At 37.9% G+C, this 24,720-nt stretch overlaps 1 protein-coding gene across 2 annotated transcripts in view; it reads left to right on the top strand.

Moving 5' to 3' along the window:
- NFAT5 (nuclear factor of activated T cells 5) overlaps window positions 1-24,720 on the top strand; it is a 115,252-nt gene that overhangs the window by 508 nt on the left and 90,024 nt on the right. Inside the window, exon 2 of one of the 2 annotated variants that reach the window (XM_044255823.1) lies at window positions 1,585-1,638. The exons of the other annotated variant lie outside the window; for it this stretch is intronic. Within the exon in view, the coding sequence (XP_044111758.1) occupies window positions 1,585-1,638 (54 nt within the window). The remainder of the gene's footprint in view (window positions 1-1,584; window positions 1,639-24,720) is intronic. 2 annotated transcript variants of the gene reach the window in all.

The raw sequence follows: 24,720 nt of genomic DNA, 5'->3' as shown, positions 1-24,720 counted from the left end.
AGGGGAGGAGTGGCGGCCCCTCCCCCGCGGAGCCGCCGGCCGCACGGAGCCCAATTGCCGTCGGCCCCGGGTCTCTGCGGCACCAGTCGCTCTGAGAGTCCCTCGGCGTGTCCGGCCCCGCCACACTCCTCGAGCGGCTGGTCCCGGCCTCCCCCGCTCAGGGATTCCCCCCTCCCCCAGACTGGGCCCGGTGCTGGGGCCGCTGCGATCGGTGCGCCGCGGCCCCCCTACCAGGGCCATCTTCCCCAGCAAAGTTGCCCCCAACCGGGCGGCTTGGCTCGGAGCCGGTTCTGGGTGCAGGGGCACCATTTTTCTCCCCCCTCCAGGTTGTTTGTGCGCCGTCGTTCTACCCCCAGCTCCCTCCGGCCTAGTCCACTCCCTCCCCTTGTTGGGACGGCCCCCCTCGACCAGGCGTTCTTCCTTTCCTCGTCATCTTATTGCTGGAATGGGCCCGAATTTTCTGTTTTTCTCTCTTTCCACCTCTGTGGCATTCTAATGACTTACATCTTCCTCTCTCCTTACAAAGATAGGAGTGCTCTCTCTGGATTAGTTTTATTCCTCTCCTGTCCCAGGGGTACCAGCTCAGGCACTGACGCTGTCCTTTGAGAATTTTCTCTTTCGTTGCCGTTCCAGGACTCCTTGCAGGGAGGGGGGCATTGGACAGAGATTCCCGTTTTTAAACTCTTTTGGCCAAGGCCTAAAGGGGATTCCCGGGATCTACGATATGAACACTTGAGTTGATCTTTACCGGGTTTAAATTCCTATACTGGGCTCCACAAGAATGTGTTAGAACAGGTTCCCTGTGCAAGGGGCATCAAACCAGAACGCTCCCACTACACTCTTCACCACTTTTTAAACCCCTGGGAGGGGCAAAAGACGTAGGTGGGTTATTAGCTATTCATTTCACCATATTAAAAGAAATTATGTGCCGTTGTGAACCTCCTTACTGAGAAATCCAGCGTTTCTTCAGTTTGGGTGTGATGTATCCATCCGCTGATTCTACCCCCTCCAGAAAGGGGGACCTCAGCTTCACATTAGTAAATGTTAATTGTTTAAGCGAAATCAGAGTGAGATGGTTTACTCTGGAAGGTACTGGACTTTACAGACTGACGATTGGGTTTGTACAGAGAGTCCTACTTAGTAACTGTAGCCATTGTCTGTAGCTCTGATGACTTTAGCTGGCAGTCACCATCCTCTAGGATGTTTTTCAGGCATCATACCTGAAGTAGTTGGAGATATTGTAGTTTTGAGTGTCAGAAGAAAAAGATGATATCAAGAGATGATTCTTAGAAGAGGGCTAATGTGGTACAGTTGGGTGCTAAAAATAGTCAAGACATTAACACCATTTGTGCAGTAATCATCAGATAATTTTCCATGAAACAAACGCTTTATGAAAATCGAAGTTTACCATAGAGACCAGTGTAGAGGCAATTCCATCTTCTTTTGCAGAGTATAGTCACAGATATGGGCTTTAGCTCTTAAAAATACATGGCAGTTATGTAAGAGATTTATGCCACCCTTGCCTTTTTTTCTTTCTTAAGTCATTCAGCATAAAAAGTACTTAATGCTTTTTGTGTTTTTCAGATACTCTGAAGTTACACCCATCACAGAATTTTCATAGAGCTGGACTATTGGAAGGTCAGCAAAGTGCCATTTTAAAGCATATTGTGTGAGTATGCAAAGGCTTTCTCTGAAATGGAGTTTAAATGAGAAAGTGTGAAACTTTGCAAACTCATACAATGTAGTATTCTCCTAAAGAGCCTGATCCTTCTTTTAGAGCAGCTGAATGTTTCAGTGGATTTTGTTGCTGTGTTTGATGTGCTTGTTAGCTTATTGTATCTGCTTTGAGAAGCCTTGAAAACCCCCCCACAAAATCACGAAAAATTATGTGTTGGGTGTTCTGCTTTGGAATTCCAGATCTTAATTCTATCTTCTTATACATAAACTGAATATGAAAAGGCTCAATCATCATAATCATAAGTATAACTAAAAGAGTGACACCAAACACATATTTTGTTTGAAAATTCAGAATTTAGAACTTTTATATGTTGAGCATTTTGAAACAGAATGTTAATTATTTATTTCAAAAGCATTGTATCTTTACTGTTGCATTATTTTAAAGGTTAAGGAAAGCCAAAGAAAGAGATGATTGGAATATGCTTAGAAAAAAAGTTTGAGACATATTCTGGAAATGTTAATAGAAGGTGTAGAATTTAAATAGCTGACAATTATTTTAGAAAACTTTACATTGAAAAAAAGAAACACTGTTGTTTTCAGCATTTTAAGGCCAAAAAAAAAAGACTCTATTTGTGTTTTGTAGGGTTTCTAACGTAATTTTTTAAAAAGCTTATTTATTTTTAGTAATCTCTACACCCAATGTGGGGCTCAAGTTTAAGGAGCCCCCAGATCAAGAATCACATGCCTTTTGACTGAGCCAACCAGGAGCCCCTCTATTTTGTAGTTTTTGAAATTGTTTTCCATATCCTCTTTGAATTTTGTAATCCTGTAGTTGGACAGTAAGGATATTAATTTCCCCATTATAGAGATGAGTAACCTGAGGCTGGAATTAAGAGACTTGGGGGAAAAGAGTCACACAATAACAAACATAATGCTTTTTTGTTTTAGCTGTAGTTCATTACCTAAACCCAAGCTGCCACTGTAAAATAAATACGTAACCGGTAACTTAAACATTTTGTGGTCCACTTTAAAAAGGCCATAAAGGGGTGCCTGGTGGCTCAGTCAGTTATACATCTGCCTTCCATCTGCCTTTGGCTCCTATCATGATCCCTAGGTCCTGGGTTGGAGGCCTATTTGGGACTCCCTGCTTAGTGGGGAGCCTGTTTCTCCCTCTGTCCCTCCCCTGTTCATGCTCTCTCTCTAATAAATAAATAAAATCTTTTTAAAAAAAGGCCATAAATGTTTAAGTTTTTTTGAGTTTAGATGTTTGCCTCCCATATGGTATAGTCTGATACAGTGGTGGGAAGAATGGATTTTGTAATTGAGGTTGAGTTGGAATAGCAATTTAGTTGCTAATAAACTCTGTGGCCTTGGGCAGGTTATTTCACCTCTCTAAACTTTAATATTCTTTCTATAAAAATGTATATAATCTCTTAAGTTTACAGAGGTAATGTGTATGAAAATGCCTAGTATAGTGTCTGGCTTAATAAATGTTGAGTTTTCCTTTTAGTATCAGCTAGCTTTTTTGACTATAATTTAGAGCATATAGAATGTTCTTTAATTATTAATTATATTTATATTTAACAGAAGCCCACTGATATCTATTAGTATAAAAACAAATTACAACTTTTTAAAAATTTTTTAAATTATATTTTATTTTTAAGATTTTTATTTATTTATTTGACAGAGAGATCACAGGCAGAGAGGCAGGTAGAGAGAGGGGGAAGCAGGCTCCCTGCCCAGCAGAGAGCCTGATGTGGGGCTGGATCCCTGGACCTTGAGATTATGACCCAAGCCAAAGGCTGAGGCTTAACCCACTCAGCCACCCAGGTGCCCTCCAATTACAACTCTTAAAAAATCAACTACAATTTGAGGCAAGACATTTTATGTGTTTCTTTTTTTTTTTTTTTTTTTAAGATTTTATTTATTTATTTGACACAGAGAGAGAGAGTTCACAAGTCGGCAGAGGCAGGCAGAGAGAGAAAGGGGAAGCAGGCTCCCCGCTGAGCAGAGAGCCCAATGTGGGGATCGGGGCTCGATCCCAGGACCCTGACATCATGACTGGAGCCCAAGGCAGAGACTTAACCCACTGAGCCACCCAGGTGCCCCTGTAAATGTTTCTTACTGAAGCAGATTTCTGTTTTTTATTCATATTGTCCAGTTATGACCATGTTATAGATTCCTCTTTGTCACAAACCCATCCGTTTTCTGGGCAACAGACCAGAGAGTATCATAATCATAGAGATTATCAGGCAGAAGCAAGACACGAAAAAAGAAAGTGTTAATTAGTCCAGCAAATATTTTTAACAAGTTGATGGAAATGCAGATAGCCATTTAATATGCATATTTATATGTATGTGCTTAAATACTTTTATTAAATTTTTATTTTGGTTGAGAAGATCCTCAGTTTTTTGAAGTGAGACCATCCTTTCACAGATTATCTATACATTGTAAAATGTATAAATATCAAGTATCGTTTTATGGCTTTGATACAGGGAATCATAAGAAAGTTGTTTGCTTGTGTAATGAAAGTATTTATAATCTGTGCACCCTACTTCTATTTAGAATTTACAAAAGTAGAGAGAATAAAATAATGAGCCACCGTATTCCTATCACCAAGCTTTTAACAATTATCAATGCATGTCTGATCTTGTTTCTTTTATCCTCACCTTTTCCTGAAGCTATTTTATTTTAAGACAAATATCAGACATCATGTTACTTTATATATACATGCTTTTGTATTATAGTGATCTTTCTTTATTAATTTTTAAAATACCCTACTTTATTCCAGGAAATACATATTCTGATTTATTTCAGTAAAGTCTCTCCTCTCCTTGCCCTCTTTTTAAGTTAAAGCACAGCTGGAGGCTACTGCTTCTAATGTATAGTGTACCTTGTAATCTATGTTAAAATTATAGGTCATGCATCAGACTTGAGTTCAAATCCTTGTTTCAGCGTTTGTGCTTGACCTTGGCTTAGTCATGTGATCTTTTTGTGCTTCAATTTCCTCATCTTTAAATGGGGATAATCGTAGTATCTTCATCATGGGCTGCTGTGAAGATTATCTGAGGCAAATTCATGCCTATAGCATTTAACCTAACACATAGTAAGTGCTCAATAAATGTTAGCTTAATTAAAAATTCTGAACAACCACTTACATGGCATTTACTGTATGCCAAGAACTTTATAAATATGAACTCACTGAATTCTCTTAACAACCATGCGATGGTTATTATTATCCCATTTTACAGGTGAGGGTGCTAAGGCATGGGGAGGTTTAGTAACTTACCCAGAGTCACATAGCTGGTAAGTTGTAGCCAAGATTTCAACACAGGTAGTCTCACTGTAGTCTATGCTCATTAACTACTGTATTGTATTATATTGACTCCCTGTTATATAATAAGAAGTATTTTCTTTTTTCTTTTTAAAGATTTTAGTTATTTATTTGACACAGAGACAGCGACCATGAGAGAGGGAACACAAGCAGGGGGAGTGGGAGAGGGAAAAGCAGGCTTCCCGCTGAGCAGAGTCCCATGTGGGGCTCCATCCCAGGACCCCAAGCATCATGACCTGAGCTGAAGGCAGACGCTTAACTGATTGAGCCATACAGGCGTCCTGAGAAGTATTTTCTAGTAATATGTGTGTATACTTTCTGTCAGTAGTCTAGATTTCCATTTAGTAGTAAACTCAACCCAGAGTAAGGGGAATTTGATTACTATCCTATATAATTTGTTAAATTTTTTGAAGGACGTATTTTTTCCAAATGTAAGGTCTCTCTTTAGGAAACAAGGTTGGAAAACTTGCAGTTGAGTGTTATGGAGCTTTAAAATTTTAAAAATAGATTCAAGGGGCGCCTGAGTGGCTCTGTACATTGAGTGTCTGCCTTTGGCTCAGGTCATGATCTCAGGGTCCTGGGATAGAGCCCTGAATTGGGCTTCCTACTTGGTGGGAGTCTACTTCTCCTTATCCTCCCCACTCATGCTCTCTCTATCTCTGTCTGTCTCTCTCAAAGAAATAAAAATCTGTTTACCATTCAGTTAAGTTTGCTTTTATCCTACATATCAATGCTGGTTCTTCCTGCTACTGTGTGTGTGTGTGTGTGTGTGTGTGTGTGTTTTAAAGAATAGGAAGTTGACATAATTCAGTTTCACAATGTAATGATTCATTATTTGTATATATTGGGAAGTGACTACCACAGTAAATCTAATTAACATCTATAGGAGTGCCTGGGTGGCTCAGAGGGTTAAGCCTCTGCCTTCAGCTCAGGTCATGGTCTCAGGGCCCTGGGATTGAGTGCCCCATTGGGCTTTCTGCTCGGTGGGGAGCCCGTTTCCCCCTCTCTCTGCCTGTCTCTTTGCCTACTTGTGATCTCTCTCTCTGTCAGATAAATAAGTAAAAAATCTTAAAAATAAAATCTGTCACCGTATGTGGTTCTGCTACTACCTTTTTATTTAATGTGGTAATTGCCTAACAATGGGAAAAGGGTCCATTTATTTAATGCAATAATACAAATAATGTTTCTGATGACACCATAATTACATGGGAGACTCTTAATGAAATAAGTAAATAAAAGAGGTACTGTTGCAATTATGTTAAAAGTAACTTACATAGAAAAAGTCCTGTACAAATGTATATACTGTAAGATTTTATTTTTTATTCTATTTTTGCATTTTCCCTGATACCTTTTTTTTAAAAAAGATTATTTATTTATTTATTTATTTGATAGACAAAGATCACAAGTAGGCAGAGAGGGGGGTGGGAAGCAGGCTCACCGCTAAGCAGAGAGCCCCATGCAGGGCTCCATCCCAGGACCCTGGGATCATGACTTGACCCAAAGGCAGAGGCATTAACCCACCGAACCACCCAGGTGCCCCTCATTTTTCCTGCTTTCTTTAAAGAAGTAAGTTTAGGGGCGCTTGGGTGGCTCAGTGGGTTAAAGCCTCTGCCTTCAGCTCGGGTCATGATCTCGGGGTCCTGGGATCGAGCCCCACATCGGGCTCTCTGCTCAGCAGGGAGTCTGTTTCTCCCTCTCTGTCTCTGCTTGCTCTCTGCCTACTTGTGATCTCTGTCTAATAAATAAAATCTTTAAAAAAAAAAAAAAAGGAAAAAAAATAAAGAAGTAAGTTTATATATAGTGAACAAAAAATAAAATGGTTTACAGTTAGTGTGTTCAAATTTGAAGGCTAGGAATCTTTGGAGTGTCTAGAGAAAAAGTTGAACTACAGAGAAAAATTGTCATTTCTTAACGCTCTGTATTGAAAAATACTGATTTTGGCATGTATTATTTGCCATATAAAAAACTGATATAAAAATTAAACTAAAGTAAATGAATACGAGTAACAGGTCATTCTGGAAATACAGAGATGTAAGATAAGATGGTAGAAAATCAGATAAAACAGGAAAAATAACATAAGCAAGTTGGTAAAAAATAGAGTAATAAAAATAATAGGTTAAAATTTTTAAATGTTTTTAAAAGCAGGTGTTAAGAGATTACATATGATGGACTAAATTAAAAACTGATTAAATAAGAGTTAAACACCAATGTGAGGCAGTCTTAATATTAAGTATTTGAAACTGGAAGATTTATTTTTTAAAAATTTTTAAAGAGTTTATTTGTTTAACTGATAGAGATCACAAGTAGGCAGAGAGGCAGGCAGGGCCTGTGGTGGGGGAGTGGGGAAGGGGGGAAGGGGAAGCAGGCCCCCCACTGAGCAGAGAGCCCTACACGGGTCTCCATCCCGGGACCCTGGGATAATGACCTGAGCTGAAGGCAGAGGCTTTAACCCACTGAGCCACCTAGACGCCCCTGAAAGGAGGATTTTTTTTTTTTTTTAAAGAAGATTTTATTTATTTATTTGATACAGAGAGAGAGATCACAAGTAGGCAGAGACAGGCAGAGAGAGAGGGGAAGCAGGCTCCCCGCTGAGCAGAGAGCCCGATGTGGGGCTCGATCCCAGGATCCTGAGATCATGACCTGAGCTGAAGGCAGCAGATTAACCCACTGAGCCACCCAGGCGCCCCTGAAAGGAGGATTTTTAAAAGAAAATGTGAAATATTACAATGAGTTAGGGACCATAAACTACTTTTTTTTGTTACTGTTGTCACACCATTTGATATGGTACTATGCATAATTATACTTTGTAATTCACAAAATGAAAATCCTAAAAATAGTAACTGTTTTACTGACTTTGTGGAATATTTCAGGATTGCCATTAAGCCTGATTTATTTCTCTTCATAGAGCTGGTGTAAGTAGGGTAGTTAAGCCGTTAATTCTCAAATGATGAAATGTATGAAGGTATCTTAATGGAAAGGATTTTTTGAAAATATTTAGTATTAAAAATAATCTGTTGGATTCTTTTCTTGTTTAGTATCTATTAATATCCATAGATCCTTACCCAGTAACTAAAAATGTCATTATGGAAATGAAGTCCAAACATTGTAAGTCATCCATACCTAGTTCATCCTCACTTCTTGGTTCTGTCCATCTCCCTGATTTCCTCCTATTTGTTTTTGTGTCTCTTTCTAAACTCTGTTTTTGTTATTTTCATTCAGTACTAGATTCTGCTGCTTATTACAGCAAGAGGATAGAAATTCATATTTAATCAGATGGTTCTTGGCTTGCTCTTAATTCACTCTTGACACTACTGTAATTATTCCCAGAGTCCCCTAAAACTTGAAAGTGATTTTATAGAAAAACATTTCTTATTGCGATTAATATTATTTATAAAAAATAGCCACTTTATATTAGAAAAGATTGACTCAGATTGTATTGTCCATAGGAGCACCTGGGTGGCTCGGGTGGGTGGGTGGCTCAGTCAGGTAGGTGTCTACCTTCCTCTCAGGTCATGATGCTAGGGGCCTGGTAACAAGCCTTTAGCCTCAAGCCTCACTGTGGACGCCCCGCTTAGCCAGGAGTCTGCTTCTCCCTCTGCCCCTTCCCCTCTCCCTCTCTCTGAAATAAATAAAATCTTAAAAAAAAAAGATTATATAGTCCATAACGAATAATAGGTGATTAGAAAAAATAAAAGATCAAAGTAATCTGAGGTGTCATTTGGACCTTATTGTATAGTGAGAGAAGATAGTCCTGTTAGCTCTAAGTTGTAAGACATTCTTCAGTAGAAATGTTGCTTATTAATTTATGTTATTGTCTTGTTGCAAAGATTTTATTTCAAATTACATAAAAGAGATTCATGTGTCTTTTATTTGCTGTTGTCTTAATAAAAATCAAGGTTAAAAAAACTAACTGTATAATACACTAATTACAAACCTGTACTTGAGTGAAAAGGTAGAAATTTTCTTTATGGTTTAACTATAGATAATGATTCTAGCTTCCAAGTGTAAATAAAACCTGGTGCTGTGATAAAGGATCTATATTTTTGATGATTTGAAACTAAAGATGTGCTACGTGGACATTTTCAGTTTACTTATTCTTAATAACTATTGAAAAATAATTTTTTTTCTCTTAATACTTACTTGATAAATAGGTGATGAGAATTAGTGCTGCCCAGCCATAAATGTTTAATCTTTTTTTTTCCCCATTCAGAAATGTTACAATTAGTTTTTTAGTAAATTTGGTATTGGTATTGGTTGTGTCTTTTGTTTTTTGGGTTTTTTCTGGTATCTTCTTTTGAAGATGAGGCAAGAACAGAAAAAGTTTCTAAGAGTGACCTAAGTTGTTGATTACTCTTACCTTTATAAATTTAGCTTTAGTTTAGTGGGTTTTTTTGTTGTTGTTGTAGTTTTAGTTTTAGTTTTAGTTTTAAGACATCTACTTAAAATAACATTTGTAGGGCATGATAAAAGAAACAGTGTTGGTAAAGAAAGATTAATAAATTCAGTGCTAGTAATTGGAAACATTTTTTGAGCAATTTATGTGTGCCAGAATTTTACAGATATTTTTCACATTTAGTCCTCAGAAAAAATCCTCTGAGATAGTGTCCGTATCTGTATTTCATAAATGAGCGAACTGAGGTACAGAGGGATTCGCTTATTTTCCCAAGGTCGTGTAGTTAATCGGGGAGGCTGGAATTTGAAACTTTCACTATTTTACCACAGAGTATTGAGCTTATCCTGACTCTCTTTAGTATAAACATTTGATAATTGGTATTTACACTTTGGGCCCTACTAAAATTACACCACTGTTCATATGGTGTAAAAAGAGTGCTTTGTATAGGGTTCTTCAGCTAAACAGCCTCCATAAAGTAAGAAATTCTATAAGCCACAGATAGAAATCAGTTAAGAATACAATGATGACCCTTTTGGGGAAATATATTAACACTGGAAATTAGCAAATCATGGCCTGACTTGGGTGAGTGTCTTTAAGATTGTACCACCTCTGTGTTGACAGATGGTGGTACTCAGAAGTGAAAAGTAGGGGAAGGCTAAGCACACCATCACCAAAGGAGAATTACTTGAGAAATGGAGGATGCCATGGGACTCATCATTTCTTTGGCATTAGTTTTATGGAAGCCTGGAATCATTGCACCTTATTTCTGCTAATGTGTTTCAGAGCTTAGCTAAATTTGAAAGGAGATGAGCAACAGAGAATACAGTACTAATAGAGCTCTTGGAGTTAGTTCTTTTCATGCTGTGGTTGGTCATTGTTCATGAATTTCCTGAAAATTTTGTGTTAGGCATTAGAAAATATGGATTTTAGTTCTAGTTTTGTTTGAGACCCTGTGGAAAATTGTGTAAGCATTCCTTTTCTTCGGTAGAGACTTTAATAGCTGTTTTGCTTACCTAAGAGTTAAGAGGAAAAAATAACTGACACAATGTTAGAGGACGAAATTATAAAATGTCTGTATCAGTAGTGATACTCTGCATTGGGCCCTATTAATTTACTTAGTTTCTTTGCACTGTCCCTCTTTCTAAAATCTTGTTCTACTCATATCTCCATTTTCTCATGGTACTTTCTACATTTGCTTGTTGGTTTTTGCGATTAGTCCTTGTATTCTCTCTCTCTCTCTCTTTTTAAATAACAGATCGTCTTTATATAGAAGCACAGAGGTTTACCAATTTAGGGTGTTCCATGAATTTTTAACAAGTGTACACATCAGTGTAATCACCATAGATGAGATACAGAACATCTCAGTCACCCTGTTAGGTAGGTTACCTCTTGCTGTTTTGTAGTCAGTCTTGCCCAACTGGCAAGTTGCCCTCAGGCAACTACTTGTCTGTTTTTTCTTAAAATAAATCAGTTTTGTCTTTTTTAGAATTTCATATTAATGGATTTATACACTATATGCTCTTTTCTCTTCAACTTTTGTTTGTTCAACCACTGTAACGTTCTAAAATGGAAAACTATTTTTTCAAAGGACCTAAAAATAATGAAATTTTTTATTCTGTTTTACATTACTGTATTTTATAATGTAGCCAAGTGTAATTTTCTAGGGATGACTTTTCATGTTTATGTGCAAGTATAGGTTACTTAGTCATGATATTTATATTTATTCACTCACTTAAAATGAATTTGCAGGGGCACCTGGGTGGCTCAGTGGGTTAAAGCCTCTGCCTTCAATTCAGGTCATGATCTTAGGGTCCTGGGATTGAGCCCCGCATCCCCACATCTCCGCATCGGGCTCTCTGCTCAAGAGGGAGCCTGCTTCCTCTCTCTCTGCCTGCCTCTCTGCCTACTTGTGATCTCTGTCTGTCAAACAAATTAAAAAAAAAAATCTTAAAAAAAATGAATTTGCACATGGATCTTGGCCACATATAGTTTATAGCTCATTAGAAGATATTGTATGTGAATAAACAATGTTTTAAAGGGTTTTGTAATACAGTCTAGATTAGAAAATGAAATTAATATGCTTGACTTTTTTAAAAAAGATTTTTATTTATTTAATTTGACAGAGAGGGACACAGCGAGAGAGGGAACACAAGTAGGGGAAGAGAGTGAGGGAGAAGCAGGCTTGCCGCTGAGCAGGGAGCCTGATGTGGGGCTCCATCCCAGGATCCTGGAATCATGACCTGAACCATAGTCAGCTGCCTACTGACTGAGATACCCAGGCACCTAATATGCTTGACTTTTAACTTTTATTTGCTCATAGGAAAAAACTTCTGTGCAACTTATACCAGAGCATATAGTTTGCCCCATACCAGATAATTAAAAATCGAAGTTTAGAGCTTTAAAATTTCTTTGTAAAATAGTTTAAGTCTGGAGAGAGGTATATAGTTGAAGAGTACGTAGTGGGTATGCAATACTGTAGGTTAAGTGTAACGGACAAAATCAAAATGAGCTTTCTGTCACATATAAAGTGAGTACTATCTTGTGCTTAACTCTACTGTATTTTGAATAAAATTCAAGTTGCCCAGTAATCATTTTTACTATATACCATACTGCTAGTTTGGACCTTAGACATTAAAATACTTTTGTTGGGATGCCTGGCTGGCTCAGTTGGTTAAGGGGCTGCCTTCACCTCAGGTCACGATCCCAGAGTCCTGGGATCAAGTCCTGCATCCGGCTCCTTGCTTAGCAGGGAATCTGCTTCTCTCTCTGCCTCTGCCTGCTTGTGCTCTCCCTCTGTCTGACAAATAAATAAATAAAAATCTTTAAAAAATAATAATAATAAAATACCTTTGTTAGCAACATAATGGAACAATTAAATGTTTGTTGATGGGACCTGGTTACACAACTTAAGTATTTGTTTGAATTAAGTTTTCATTACAGTTGTTTAGGTAAGTCACTAAAATGCCTCGGGTTTAAAAGTATGTAATAGCAATGAAGCATCCAAATGTAAGTTTAAGCTAACAAGTAGCTATTCTTCATAATAAAGTTGTAATTAGAAGTCTTTAAGATTTTGTAGTGTCTCTTTTTTCCAGTTTCCAAGTAGTAACTTTCTTATTAGGTTTTCAGTCTGAAACGAAGATTTTACTTGAAAAATATCACTGTAAAGTGGAATTAATAATAATAAATTAGTGTTAATAAGTTAAATATTTAATTTGTAAGTACCTAGGACTTTAGAAATTATAAATTAAAATTTTACTGGAGTAAATTTTTATAAAATTGTTTTGTGAACTCTAACTTTTTCTATATCCTTTTACTATGTATTGTTAAACCATATTCTCTAGAATATTAGGCTAAAGTAGAGTAAATGAATGTAAAATGTAAACATATCGCTTGAATTTTATAATAATAATAATTTTTAAAGATTATTTATTTGAGAGACAGTGAGGGAGAGCAAGCACGAGCAGGGCTAGGGCAGAGAGAGAGGAAGAAGCAGGCTCCCCATCGAGCAGGGAGCCCAATGTGGGGCTCAGTCCCAGGACCCCAGAGATCATGACCTGAGCCAAAGGCAGTCATTCAACTGACTGAACCACCCAGGCACCCCTATAATTATTTTTGAAGAGCATTTCATTTTCTTAGTTTATTTTTACCTGAATAACAGATACGTTGGATAAAATGACTACTTAATTCCTTTAATAAGCTCCATTGTTGCTTTTTTGTTTTTAAATGGGGTAATGAAGTAGTTGAAGAACAGAATGTCACTAGTTAGCTAACTTACTGGTCTATTACAGTAAACACAAATGGTACATTTATACTGTAAAATATAGTAAGTAAAAACTAAAAAATAACTTTCTTTTTTTTTAAGATTTTATTTATTATTTATTTGACAGGCAGAGATCACAAGTAGGCAGAGAGGCAGGCAGAAAGAGAGGGAAGCAGGCTCCCTGCTGAGCAGAGAGCCTGACACGGGGCTCGATCCCAAGACCCTGGGATCATGACCTGAGCCAAAGGCAGAGGCTTTAACCCACTGAGCCACCCAGGCGCCCCTAAAAAATAACTTTCTTGAAAATGTTTTTCGGTGAACTTAGTAAGAATGGATAGAATCCATTACAAAAAATTCTGCACAGAAAAAAACTCAGTTCAAACTTAACTGAGAACACATGAACAGAAGAGTTGGAAGTTGAATTTGAAGAAGTGTTTTCATAGGAATTAAAAATGGTACAGTACCTTTTGGTGGCTCAGTTGGTTAATCATCTGCCTTCAGGTAGTGTTACGATCCTGGGGTCCTGGGATTGAGTCCTGCATTGGGCTCCTTGCTTAGCAGGGAGCCTGCTTCTCCCTCTGCCTGCCGCTCCCCCTGCTTGTGCTCTCTCTTGACAAATAACTAAAATTAAAAAAAAATAATGGTAAAGATAATAAGTAGAAAAATCAGAGTTCTATCTGTTTATCAGGCTTGTGAATAAAAACCCAGTTTCAGAACCATGCATTACTTAATAGCTGTGTGATTTTAGGCAAGTTAGTTAACCTTTCTGTGACTCAGTTCTACAAAGTGGTGATAATAGACTGTTAGATTTCTTATGAAGACTAGATGAGTTAATATTTCTAAAGTACTTGAAATAGTATTTGGCATACAGTAAGCACTATGTAAGTATTTGTAAAATAAACAAATATAATAAAAATTCATATCTAGAAATAAATTACTTGACAAACATATTTACCCATAATGTAGCAAAGAACCAGGAGTTTATTAGCATAAGCTTCTTTTTTTTTTTTTTTTAAGATTTTTATTTATTTATTTGTCAGAGAGAAAGGAGAGAGAGCGAGCACAGGCAGACAGAGTGGCAGGCAGAGGCAGAGGGAGAAGCAGGCTCTCTGCCGAGCAAGGAGCCCAATGTGGGACTCGATCCCAGGACGCTGGGATCATGACCTGAGCTGAAGGCAGCCGCTTAACCAACTGAGCCACCCAGGCGTCCCTTAGCATAAGCTTCTGAGCACCCAAATCAGATGTTGCTACATTTATATACTAAGATTTAGGCATTCATAGCACAATGTGGTACAGGATTTGTCTTCCTAAAATATAAATCTAATCATATTGCTTGCTTTAAAATCCTTTAATAAAGATGCAAAATTCACACACACACAAAAAAGGTGCAAAATTCTTGGGGCACCTGGGTGGCTCAGTGGGTTAAGCCTCTGCCTTCAGCTCAGGTCATGATCCCAGGGCCCTGGGATCGAGCCCCACATCGGGCTCTCTGCTTGGCGGAGAGCCTGCTTCCCCCTTTCTCTGCCTGCCTCTCTGCCTTGTGATCTCTCTCTCTCTCTCTCTCTCTGTCAAATAGATAAATAAAATCTTAAAAAAAAAAGATGCAAAATTCTTAAAGACCTGGCTCCTGATTATCTTTTTTTTTAATTGAGGTAATTAATATATCATAAAGTTTTTCATTTTAACCATTTTAAAGTATGTAATTTGGTGGTTTTAGTGCATTCAAAATGTTATACAACTAGCACCAGTATATAATTCTGGAACATTTTCATTCCCCTCAAAAGAAACACTTTACTCATTTAGCAGTCACTTCTCAGTTCTCCTTCCTCCAGCCCGTGGCAGCCCTCTCTACTTTTTGTGTTTGGATTTATCTATTCCTAGACATTTCGTATTAGAGTGATCATGTATAGTCTTTTGTGACTTCTTTGTGTCACTTAACATTATATTTTCAAGGTTCATGCATTTTATAGCATGTATCAGTAATTCATTCCTTTTTATGGAAGAATATTTTTGGACTCTTCATTCATTAGTTCATGGGCATTTGGGTTATTTTAGCTATTATGAACAGTGTTGCTATGAACATTTGTGTACAAGTTTTCCTGTGTGCAGATTTTTTTTCTTTTGGGTATATACTCAGGAGTGGAATTGCTGGGTCATACTATAACTCTGTTTTTAACTTTTTCAGAAATTGCCAAACTGCTTTCCACAGTGGCTACATCATTTTATGTTTTCAGCAGCAGTGTATGAGGGTTCTGATTTCTTCATAGCCTTGTCAACACTTGTTATTATCTCTTTTTGATTAAAGATGTCATAGTGGGTATGAAGTCTCTTGTGGTTTTGATTTATATTTCTCTAATGACTAATACTTTTGAGCATCTTTTCATTTGTTTATTGTCTATTAGTATGTCTTCTTTGGGAAAACGCCTACTTAAGACTTTTGCCCATTGTTAAATTGAATCACTTGTCTTCTTATTGTTGAGTTGTAAGAGTTCTTTATATTTCTGTATACAAATCCATTATCAGCTGGCGATTTGCAGAAATTTTCTCCCTCTCTGTGGGTTGTCTTTTTACTTTTTTTTTTTTTTAAGATTTTATTTGAGAGAGAGAAAAAGAGAGAGGGGGCGTATATGGGAGGGGGAGGGGCAAAGTAAGAGGGAGGAGCAGACTCCCCACTGAGCAGGGATTCCCACCTCCATCCTAGGACCCCAAGATCACAACCTTAGTGGAAGGCAGATGCTTAACTAAGTGAGCCACCCAAGCATCCCTTCACTTTCTTGATAGTGTCTTTTGATGCACAAACATTTTAAATTTTGTTTAAGTCTGCAATTTATCTGTTTTTGTTGTTGTTACTCATGGTTTGTGTCATATTTAAGAAACTGTTGCCTAGCTTAGGGCTACAGAGATTTACACCTATATTTTCATCTGAGAATGTTATAGTTTTGGTTCTTACATTTTGATCTTTCATCCATTTTGAGTTAACTTATATCTGGAGTCTCAATTCTTTTCCATTCATCTTTCTGTCTGTCCTTATGTCAGTACCATACTGTCTTGATTACTGTAACTTTGAAATATATTTTGAAATTGAGAAGGGTGAGTCTTCCAATTTTGTTCTTCTTTTACAAGATTGTTTTGGTTATTCAAAGTCCCTTAAATTTCCATTTTAATTTTAAATCTTTAAAATGTATTTCTTTGAGAGAGAGAGCGGGAGCAGGGAAAAGGGGCAGAGGGAGAGGGAAAAGCAGACTTCCTGCTGTGCAGGGACCCGGAGCTAGTTCTCCATCCCAGGACCCTGAGATCACGACTTGAGCAGAAGGCAGATGCTTAACTGACTGAGCCACCCCATCTCCCCTCCATTTGAATTTTAAGAATAGCTTGTCAACTTCTGCAAAAAGTGAGCTATGATTTTAATAGGGATTGCATTGAATCTATTTTGAGGAATATTGTTTGTGGAGTATTGCCATCTTAATAATATTAAACCTACCTCTCTATGAACATGGGATATCTTTCCTTTTATTTAGATGTCCCTTCAGTTTCTTTCAACAGTGTTTTGTAGTTCTCAAGGTATAAGTTTTACATATCTTCTTAAACATTTATTTTTAAGTGTTTTGCTTGCTTTTTTTTTTAAAGACTTTATTTATTTATTTGACAGAGATCACAAGTAGGAAGAGAGGCAGGCAGAGAGCGGGGGCGTGGGGAGCAGGCTCCCTGCTGAGCAAAGAGTCCGATGCGGGGCTCGATCCCAGGACCCTGAGATCATGACCTGAGCCGAAGGCAGAGGCTTAGCCCTCTGAGCCACCCAGGTGTCCCAAGTGTTTGCTTTTTAATCATTTTTAAGTGTTAGCAAATTGGAAATGATTTGAGGAATGGTCTCTTAAAACTTAGGAGAGCTTTAGTATTTATTGAAGTACTAGATTATGTATCTATTCAGAAAAAGATACCCAAACTATGATGAAATAATTGACTGTAAAATATTAGTCAGTCATAGAATTAAAGCTGTAGTAAACCATAAACGACATATAGTAAAGTCCACTTTTGTTTAAAAAGTTGTACTCGGTGGTAATTTTCTCAAGGCCAGCAATTATACCTTGAATTCTCAGAGCATCTGACACAAGTGCTTTATAATCTAAAAGGTACTTGATAAATATTGAGTGAATGAGAACTATATCCAGAAAAGAAGGAAGGAATGATATTGGAAGTCTGAGAGGATTGTGTTCTAGTTATACACAGCCATGTAGAAAGCTTTAATTGGAATAACAATTACATTAAAATTACAACAAATAGAAAACTGTAGACTTGTAGCTATTTAATCTGTAAAGACAAGAACTTAGATAATAAAGATGAAAATGGAGGTTTGTTCTCTGAATCTAAAATACTCAAGAAAGTTCTCCTGAAGTTTGAATGGAATAGGTTTAGGACAAAATGTATAACTATGTAATATATATAATGGGTAGAAGTTTTCTTAGTGGACCTTTTACATGTTACAACTGAAAAAAAAAATAGAATCTAGAATGGTTAGTTAAATAAATAGATAATAGGTTGACCATCATGGATAATTGAGAAAGCTAGAGATGTGATCTTAATTTTATGGCAAGAAAATGTCTGTTACCTTTATCAGAAAATGTAAAAGAAAAATATAATTTTTCCCAACATTACTTTTTTCTCTTTGTTTGGGAGGGTTATTTTATTTTGAAATTCTATGCCCCATGGAACAGAGTAACCAGTTGATGTGAGGTGATTTTGTAGAATTGGAAGTAGACCTTTTTACTCCACATCAGCTCTACATAACCTAGCTTTCTCACTTGTATTGGCATGGATTTCCTGGAATTTTTTTTAAAAGATTTTATTTATTTTAGGGGCACCTGGGTGGCTCAATGGCTTAAAGCCTCTGCCTTCAGCTCGGGTCATGATCCCCAGGTCCTGGGATCAAGCCCAGGCTCTTTGCTCAGCAGGGAGCCTGCTTCTCTGCCTGCCTCTCTGCCTGCTTGTGATCTCTGTCAAATTAAAAAACAAAACAAAACTTTATTTAAAAAAAAAAAAGATTTTATTTTAGAGAGAGAGAAAGTTTGAGTGGGGAGGGGCAGGGAGGTGGGAGAGGGAGAAGGAATCTGAAGCAGACTGCATTGAGCATGGAGCCCAACGTGGGGCTCCATCCCACGATCATGAAATCATGACCTGAGCTGAAACCCGAGAGTGTCACACTCAACCAACTGAGCCACCCAGGTGCCCCAGTTTTCCTGGGAATTTAGTAGAGTGAAGTGGAATATGTATATGGGCATGTGTGAAATCACTTCTGTCAAACCCTGGTCCTCAGCGACTATTAAATTAATCTTATAATTTTTAACTTATATTCTAGGAGTAAACTTCACCTTAAACATAAATATAAATGTAAGTGAATGAGAAGTAAGACTTAGTAATATTATTTATAGACTTTTTTTTTTTTTAAGATTTTGTTTGTTTATTTTATACAGAGAGAGGGAACACAAGCAGGAACAGAAGAAGAAGGCTTCTAGCTGAGCAGGGAGCCCAATGCAGGGCTTGATCCCAAGACCCTGGGATCATGACCTTAGCCAAAGGCAGAGGCTTAACAACTGAGCTACTCAGACATCCCTATAGACAGATTTTTAAAAAATATTATGTGGAAGGAAGGAATGATAAATATTGCTAAATGTATAAATGTGTTATTTATTAAGGACTTTATGTATTTATTTGAGATAGAGAAAGCATGAGCAGGGGGAGCAGCAGAGGAAGAGGGAGAAGCAGGCTTCCCATTGAAAAGGGAGTCCCATGTGGGGCTTGATCCCAGGACCCTGAGATCATGACCTGAGCCAGAGGCAGATGCTTAGCCGACTGAGCCACCCAGGTGCCCCTGTATAAATGTTTTAATATAAAAGCACTGATACAATAAAAATACAAACTATACCAATAAACACATGAAAAGATTTTCAGCATTATTAGTCATTAGAGAAATGCAAATTTAAACCACAGTGAGATACTGCTACTTTATACCCACTAGGATGGCTATAATCAAAAAGATAATAACAGTTGTGGCAAGGATGTGGACAAATCACCTCATATACTGCTGGTGGAAATGTAAATGGTGCAGCCACTTTAAAAAATAATCTGGTAATTCCTCAAAAAATTAAACGTAGAGTACCATATAATCCAGCATCTCACTTCTAGATATATTCACAACAGAAATGAAAACATCTGTACACATAAAAACTTGTACACAAATGCCCATAGCAGCATTATTCTTAATAGCCAAAATGTAGAAACCACCAAGATGTCCATCAACTGAACAATGGATGAATAAACAAAACATTATCCATTTAATGGAATAGTATTTGGCATAAGAAGGAATGTATTACTGATACATGCTGCAACATGGATGGATCTTTTTAAAAAATATTTAGTTAATTTATTTATTTGACACACAGAGAGAGAGAGAGCACACAAGCAGGGGGAGTGGCAGGCAGAGGGAGAAGAAGAAGCAGATTCCCTGCTGAGCAGGACCCTGGGATCATGACCTGAGCCAAAGGCAGACGCTTAAGCAACAGAGCCATGTAGGTGAATCTTGAAAGCATGTTAAGTGAAAGAAGCCAATCACAAAATACCACATATTTTTGGATTCCATTTATAGAAAATGTACAGAAGGGGCGCCTAGGTAGCTCAGTGGGTTAAGCCTCTGCCTTCAGCTCAGGTCATGGTCCCAGGGTCCTGGGATTGAGCCCCGCATTGGGCTCTCTGCCTACTTGTGATCTCTGTCTGTCAAATAAATAAATACGATCTTAAAAAAAATGTACAGAATAGTCATATCTTCTGCACTGAGCAGAAGGGACAGATCCATAGGGACAGAAGATACATTAGTGGTTCCTAGGAGTGGAAGTCGAGGATAGGGGATGATAGTTAAAGGGTTTGGGGTTTCTTTTGGAAGGGTGATTAAAAGTGTTATAAGATTGATTGTGGTGATGGTTGCACAATTTTGTGAATAAACTAAAGTGTCCGTCAACAGATAAATGGATAAATAAAGTATGGTGTTGTACAGATAATGGAATTTTATTTCCCCTTAAAAAGGAATGAAATTTTGATATATCTTACAGTATGGATGCACTTCAAAAACATGTGAGATAAAGAAATAAGCCAGATACAAAAGGGACATATATTGTATGATTTCATGAAGTATCTAGAATAGAGACAGAAAGTATATGAATAGTGGTCACTAGGGACTATGGTGAGACGGCAGTAGTGAGTTACTATTTAATGGGTACAGAGTTTATATTTGAGATGATGAAAAAGTTCTGGAAATGGGTAGTGGTGATGGTTGCACAACATTGTGAGTGAACTTAATAGCATTGAGTTGTACCCTTAAAAAAATGCACTGATAAGGGGCACCTGGGTGACTCAGTCAGTTAAATGTCCAACTCTTGATTTCAGCTCAGGTCATGATCTCAGTCATGGGATCAAGTCTCACATTGAGCTCCACACTCAGTGGAGAGTACGCTTCTCTCCCTCTGCCTTTCCTTCTTGCCCTCCCACCTGCTCACACTCACATGGGCTCTCTGTCTCTCTCTAAAATTAAAAAAAAAATCTTTTGAAAAAAATGCAGTGGTAAATTTTATGTTATATTTATTTTACCATATATATATATATGAAAAAAGTAATTTTAGGAGCCTGAGATATAGTAACTTTTTCAGTGAAGTTACTGAAACAGAGGTGATTGTGTAGTGGCATGTGGAAAAAAGACTTTTTCCCATTTAACAGAGTGTATTTTTGTTGTCTAAATCATTTATGATTTTCTTCCTTTTGTTTTCATAAAATGTGAATTTTTCTTGCTTTCTATATGGGACCCAAAGTCTTTAGCTTAAAATATGAGTGGGATGACCTAGAACATCACTGATTGTGCTATATCTTGAATGATCAAAAACAAAATTTTGATGAGCCAATCTAGACTACAGATGACTGTGAAAAATTCATGAAGTAGACACAATTGTTTAGATTGAAAAATTTTTACTATTAATATGCGTCGTTGATTCATTTTGTTGATTTCTGGAAAGCAAATGTTTATATTTAATAGTAGCAAGTAGATTGCAGTTTTCCAATAAATGTCACAGAATTGTGGCAGAAAGCCAGGAAGAAGAAGAGCTGCATTAGTGAAGTGAGACACATTTCTGTAGCTATGGAAACTATAAACCCTACTAAGTCTCAAAAAGGTATTCTCTTTGTATTTGTACTATTAATTAGACATTAGTAGAGGTTAATGAGGACCCTAGATAACTGCTAGGTTAAATATAGGTATAATTGTATTAATCAGAGGCCTGGGTAAGAGGCATTGTTGGGTAGTTTAGTATTTATTTTGTGTGAAAATTGAAGTATTTAATTTCCTTTTCTTTAATTTGATTTATTATTTGTCCTTAACTATGAAAATGCTTTCTATATTAAAATGTTTTCTTAGATTATTGGTATAGTTCAGGTTTTCGTTTGAGAATAAATGAGAGAATATGAACAGGATTAAATGTAGTAAATTAATCTTGATCAGTATTTGTGTTTAGTGGTAAACAGGTATTAATAAGTGCACAAGTAGGTTTTATGAGTAAATAATGTTTTAGGTATAAATTAGGCACTCTGGTAATTCATAATAATTTTTGTAAAATGAATGGTGCTTTTACCAGTGAAAACTTAATTGATGGATACCCTGACTGACCTATAAGCTTAGTATTTCCCCCTAATTATAGAAACAAACTTACTCTGAAGAAAATTCTATAATCAGGGTTGGTTGCCTATACGCAGTTGGTAGAGTTATAATGGGTTGCTTGTGGTAGCGAGCTTCAGGAGGGATATGGTGTCAAATTCTAAAAACAGAAAGGTAAACTAGAACTGAAAGATAGCTACTGAGTAATTGTGTTCTCACCATACTTTTTTGCTTGTTTGTGTATAAATCCAAAAGTATGTTTTCCCTTAAATTTACATGAGTTTTGTTTTCTTATACATTTATACCAGGAAGTCTTTCTTCAGCTTGTTAGACCTTTGCAGAAACATCAACTGTCAACCTGCACGGAAGCCAGTTGTATTTCGGAATATCCCAAATCAAACAGACTTAGAAGTGAAATTTAGCTGTTCTTTATTGAATGAGCAAAATGAAACAGAAAAAGGGAACTATGAGAAGTAAACTGTTTTGGAAAAATCATTTTAGGCTGAACCCTAAATATTGCCCAGAAAAGAAAACCCGTCCATTTGGAAATGCCAAATTAGAGGGAAATTAGTAGAGAAAAAATATGAGGCCTTCTTCCACTAAGAACTATTTGAATATTCACCTCTACCTGGTTCTTGAACAAAGATATACCAGAGCACTATATGGAAGGTCTTTCTCAGTGTGTTAGACCTCTCCTTTTCCTTTTTCCTTTTAAGTAAGACAGTGTTCATCTACTTGACTATTGATTGTATTTTGCAGCGATAATGGATTGCAGTAAACATAGCTCTTTATAAAGGGACTGGATGGTGTGTCCTGTGAGAAAAATACCATATTAGTGATCCAAATGTGGATGTGCTTATCTGTCCTAGTGGCATATCTACATTTGGATTACTAAAATCCTTAAACATAGATAAAATTCAGGTGAGAAATTCAGAGGATAACATTTAATAAAAATAAGAGTAAAAAGGGGGCTCCTGGATGGCTTAGTTGGTTGAACATCTGACTCTTGGTTTCTGTTCAGGTCATGATCTCATGGGTCTTGGGATTGAGCCCCATAGTGGGCTCTGCACTCAGCCCGAAGTCTCCTTGAAGATTCTCTACCTCTGCCCCCTCCCCACCACTCTCTTGAGTAGGTGCATGCTTTCTTGCAAATCTTCTTTTAAAAGTATGTATGTATGTATGTATGTATGTGTTTGTGTATGTATTTTTTAACCTTTTTTAAAAAAATGAGATTACATTTTTTTAAAAAGACTTTTTTTTTTTATTTGGCGGAGAGAGAGAGTGAGATAGAATGAGCAGGGAAGAGAGAGAGAAATAGACTCCCACTGAGCGGAGACCTGGATTTGGGGCTCATCCCAGGACCTGAAGGCAGATGCTTAACTGACTGAGCCACCCAGGTGCCCCTCAAATAAATCTTTGAAAAAATAAGAGTTAAAGTTTTATCAGTTAAAATAGCTAGGAATAGGGGGCACCTGGATGGCTCAGTGGGTTGAGCCTCTGCCTTTGGCTCAGGTCCTGGGATTGAGCCCTGCGTTGGGCTTTCTGCTTAGCGGGGAACCTGCTTCCCCCCTCTCTTTCTGCCTGCCTCTGCCTACTTGTGATCTCTCTACCTGTCAAATAAATAAAATAAAATCTTAAAAAAAAATACTTGGAATAGACAGTAAAAAGCAATATCCCTAATTTTGGTATTTAAGATTGAATAGAAATGTAGTTTGCAGAGTCTGTATCTCAGAAGATTCAGATCACTCCATTGAGTCTTTAAGGTAAGGCTCTTGAATTCTCCATTTCCAGGAATTAAAGGAGAAGTCTCTCACTTTCTGTTTTTCTATCCCTATCTTTCTCTCTCAGCTGCACAAAGTTATTATCCTTGATACTTTGTTTTGTTACTTTGTGTTCCCTGTATATTTTGTCTTTTTTTTTTTTTTCACCATCAAAATATTTATTAAAACCAAAGCAGGAGGGAACAGAGCGGTTAGGAAGGCAAATCAAAGTGCAAATTGAGGGGGCAGAGCAACAAGTGGGGCAGAGGGACCCCGTGGTCTGGGCTAGTGGCACCCTTCACCCACCCCTTCTGCCCACCCTGTCAGTGAAGGTCCCCTACTCACCTTTCCCATCTCACATCCATCCTGGGGGGAAGTTGGGGCCCTGCAGTGACCCCCTGGGGAGGGACCACCCCCTTGATCCACCCATGGCTGTCAGTCAGTCAGTCAGTCAGTCTGTCTCCCTCCCTCACTTTCCCAATAAATAAACCGCTCGGGCCTCAGCTCCTTCGGAGTAGGGCTAAGAATAGCTCAGGGACCCCTGCCCCGCTCAGGGGCATAAGGGGTTGGGGCATCGGTCCCACATCCCTCCTACCCTTTGCTGGTGCCCCAAGCTTGCCAAAGAGGCCTTGATAAATAAATAACGCTCCATTGAAGCTTCAATCAGAAAAACCTTTAAGACGACAGAAGTGCTCTCGCTGTCCTGCAAACAAGCAAGCCAAGGCCTCGCCACCTGGCCTGGTCAGCACACAGGTTTCTGGGGGCAGGTGGCCACCCTGGGCCTCGTGGGGCCCCTGGAGCAAGGAGACCAAAAGTGCAGTTAGAGCCCCCACCACACGCACATAGGTGATTCTTGGATACTCTAGGTATCTAAAAACCTTCTTCTTTGGCTTTTGTAAATCTTCTTGGTACAGATTTTAATGAGTGCTAAGTGACAGGTGACTAGATACAACTATTCCGAATGAAACAATAAACTGACAAATCTTGTTTCAGGCAGTTAGGCTGTGGTATACAAAGGAAACAAAATGGTTTCCTAATAAGTTGAGGTTTGAGCATTGCCTGGGTGGCTCAGTGGGTTGGGCCGCTGCCTTCGGCTCGGGTCATGAT

The sequence above is a fragment of the Neovison vison genome, chromosome 7 (assembly GCF_020171115.1).
Source record: "Neovison vison isolate M4711 chromosome 7, ASM_NN_V1, whole genome shotgun sequence".
Classification (NCBI taxonomy): Eukaryota; Metazoa; Chordata; class Mammalia; order Carnivora; family Mustelidae; genus Neogale; species Neogale vison.
Note: the sequence above shows the minus strand (reverse complement) of the source record. Positions and strands in the feature narration are given on the sequence as shown.